Below are 3,438 nucleotides of genomic sequence, written 5' to 3'. Positions count from 1 at the left end.
ACGAGACATGTTTGGTAATCTCCATCCTATACCCGATTGTAAAACTATGTCCATATGGTTATACATGTTACTCATCAATAGTGAGGTTTGAATATGAGTATCAGTTGTAACCATTTATAATCTTTTGATGTTAAAAAAATTATCATTAAGATTCGAGTCCCTCAAAACCTAATCTTGAACACCCTGCCCCTCTCCAAAAAAAAAAAAAAAAAAAAAAAAAACTGATTTAAAAATTAAATACTTGACAATAGTTTTAATATTTCCAAATTTTGAAAAATTTCAAGTTTCTAACTGTTTAAAGATACAATTTTTTAGCATATAATATGTTAATATATTTGGTTTTAAGGTGGGTAAACGAGTATTGGATTAGTTTCTATTTAATCGGGTGTTACATAATACCAAACATGTTCTAGACATGTGGACATTTATAACTATTAATCTCAGCTCATACCAGGTTTTATACTCAAATACACGTCCTACGTCTTGCTGAATTTTCCGTTAGGTTCTAATTTCTTTGTCATCCTACCCTACACATTCCACGGGCTAAATGAACCGAACCAAAAAATCTAAGAAACTAACTCCTGTCTCCCTTTTATTAACATAAATTTAATAATCTAACAAAGAAATTGGATCTAAATATAAGATATTATAGCTTTCAACCATTAAAGTAACGCTGGCTTCGTAAAATACTAAACATTTACCTACTGACACTATTTTTATAAAAGTGCTTTGTTACTTCCCAAAAATCATAAAGAACTCACTTCTAGGAACCCCAAACCACAATACAGTTGTCCCTCGTGCAGTTGATGCCCACTTAACCTACTACATGTGTGTGTGTGGATTACTTATAATATGCTTATAATTACCTTGAATGAATAGAGGCTCATTAAATATATATCAAGTTAGAAAGACCCCCTACAACGGGTTTTACGGACGACCCCTCTCTCTTTCACGTCGGCCTCCTTGCCTCCCTCTCTCAGCGAGCACGACTCCCACTCTCATAGATCCCGCCAAACACGCCTTTAAAGACGGCTTTTTATGTCTCTCTTCTTTTCACGTCCGCCCCGTCTATCCCTCTTTTGCATCAGCTCAAGGATTTTAACAGGCGTCCCGAAATGGGTTAATATTTTTTTAACGATATACGGTTAGAATGTCGTTAACCAGGTTAAAAATTGATTAATGTCAACTTATTGTTTTCCGCTCTTAAATATTTTATCTAGTAAAACCCTTCTTTGCAATTAAAAAAAATATAGTACGAAAATAGAATATAAAGAATAATAAAAAGAAAAAATATAGAATGGATAGATGGATGGATGAAGAGCAAAGGCACAGTGTACTTAACCCGACAGATAAGAATCGTGAGTACGTAACAAAATATAATCTTGTACGTGTTTATGTATGTTGCTTCATTACAAAGCATCTGATCTCTATTTCCAAAAATAACCAAACCAATGCAGGCAGCGTAACCTGCACTTATTCTACATTTATGCTTTAGAAATCACAACTCTTGGATGCCTTACTTACAACCTGTTTCCACCATTGAAAGACCTCAACAATAATTGTGACCAACAGGAATCCGTCGCATATTGTCTTATATACACTAAAAACTAAACAAAAATGTCAACATGGATTAAGATTTCCAGAAGTTCTTACATTACAAATCAATACAATTAAGCATATGTATGTCATATTGTCATCTTAACATCAAACACAAATCAAGAAACCATAAACATGATGATATTAAGAAGCAAAAGAGTTGACATAAATCGATAAGAAACAAACAAACCAAACGTACCCAGTAAAATAGTAAGTCAGCGATGGTGAGATAAAGACAAACCTTTCTTTATCGAGGAGACAGAGAGACTGCTCTCTCAGTGAGACTCCCGGCTCAAGATTAAGAATTTTAAAACGACGGGCGACTGCTACCATTGTTACTCCAATAACCATCGTTTGGTAACTGAATTGAGTTGAGTAGATTTGGTGGCATGCCTTGAAATAGCGATGGATCAGACATCAATTGTTGTTGTTGTGATGGTTGTGGTGTGATGGCTCCCGGAGATCCAAGCGAGCCTCCGGGAACAGGCAAAGTACTTTCTTCATCCTCAAGAGGGAGTCGTTCATAGGCAGCGTTGCTAAATGACGCTGCCATGATGACAACCGGCCCCGCCGCTAGGAGCGCTCCCACCACACTCCCACCTACTACCTGGCCTTGACCACCAGCTAAGTAAATGGTCAAGCCGGTGGCAGCAGGCGGGGCCGGGGGCGGGAGGAAAGATCCTGACAAAGACAAGATCTCAAACCTCCCGTGTAATGTCAGAACCGATCCTGGAGATGCCGGTTGTCGTAGGGTGACGTTTGTGACTGTCCCGGTCCCGCTTATGATGCAAACGCCACGTTGACGGCGGCGTGCGAAGGTGCTGATGCTGTCCATCACATCACAGCCGTCGGATACCTCCATGACATGTGTTCGAAGTGCGTTTGCGCTGTCTCGAGTGATTATAATCGGAGGTTTGGGTTTGTTTTTGGATCCGGATGGACGTCCGCGGGGTCTTCTTCCCATATCTCCTTCTTTTCCTTCACTGCTGCCACCACCGCCGCTATTGTTCATCATCTCGTCGTTGCTCTTTTCTTCGCGCTCGCGTTTATGACCGCCCATGTTGAGACCACTTGTGCCGCTATGTTCGTCTTCGGAATTCGGTTGTTGAAACTGGTGCAAGTTGAAGTTTCGTGTATGAAATGGAGGTGGGAGAGAGTGAGCTGAGGCCGGATCCATCTCTATCAGTTTTTCGGTACTAGAAAACTGGGTATTTGCGACTACAGTTTCGTGTGTATAAAAAGTGGTAGCTTGACAGGAGTTTCTTGTATATAAAGTGGTAGCTTGACAGGTGTGTTGAAGGTAATCTAGGGTTTCAAACAGGTTCAGATGAGTTGATCTCTAAACTTCTTTCTATAGGTTTAGGGTTTTGAAGGGGTGTATGAAGTGGGTTTTTGGTTTCCATGTGTGTTAGTTGGAGGATAATTAGGGTTAGGGTTAGATTCAGATCTGATAGGGGATTGGGGTTGACATAATTGTGTGCATATTTATGTATAGATATATAGTAGATATGAAACTAGATTTGAAGTATCTATAGATTTTTTATGAGGTCAGAAAATTAACGGTTATGTAAATCATAGATGGTGACTTTTTATCCGGTTTTACCTTTTTCATGTTTCCTTAAGAGAAGTTGCGTCTTTCTATACTTATATATTAATTAGGTAGGTTAGATCAACTTTATTATACTAAATTAAATGTAATTTTATATATTTAGTATTAAAAGAATATAGATCTTTATAATTTCGTGTATTACACAAGTTAAATAATATGTAATTTAATCTCATAACACATATAATTATCAACATATGTTTTAAGAAAAAAATAAATTTTTTTAACTAGCATAA

At 37.8% G+C, this 3,438-nt stretch overlaps 1 protein-coding gene across 1 annotated transcript; it reads right to left on the bottom strand.

The window, feature by feature from the left end:
• Positions 1 to 1,608: 1,608 nt before the first annotated feature.
• LOC110921369 (AT-hook motif nuclear-localized protein 24) lies at positions 1,609 to 3,068 on the bottom strand. The gene has a single exon (XM_022165690.2). It carries the CDS (start codon positions 2,771 to 2,773, stop codon positions 1,904 to 1,906), a length of 870 nt encoding a protein of 289 aa, XP_022021382.1. The 5' UTR covers positions 2,774 to 3,068; the 3' UTR covers positions 1,609 to 1,903.
• Positions 3,069 to 3,438: the final 370 nt, after the last annotated feature.

Source organism: Helianthus annuus, chromosome 2 (genome assembly GCF_002127325.2).
Source record: "Helianthus annuus cultivar XRQ/B chromosome 2, HanXRQr2.0-SUNRISE, whole genome shotgun sequence".
Classification (NCBI taxonomy): domain Eukaryota; kingdom Viridiplantae; phylum Streptophyta; class Magnoliopsida; order Asterales; family Asteraceae; genus Helianthus; species Helianthus annuus.
Note: the sequence above shows the minus strand (reverse complement) of the source record. Positions and strands in the feature narration are given on the sequence as shown.

Excerpts from the sequence above, each read along its gene's own strand:
- LOC110921369 (XM_022165690.2), bottom strand. The coding sequence starts at position 2,773 with ATGGATCCGGCCTCAGCTCACTCTCTCCCACCTCCATTTCATACACGA.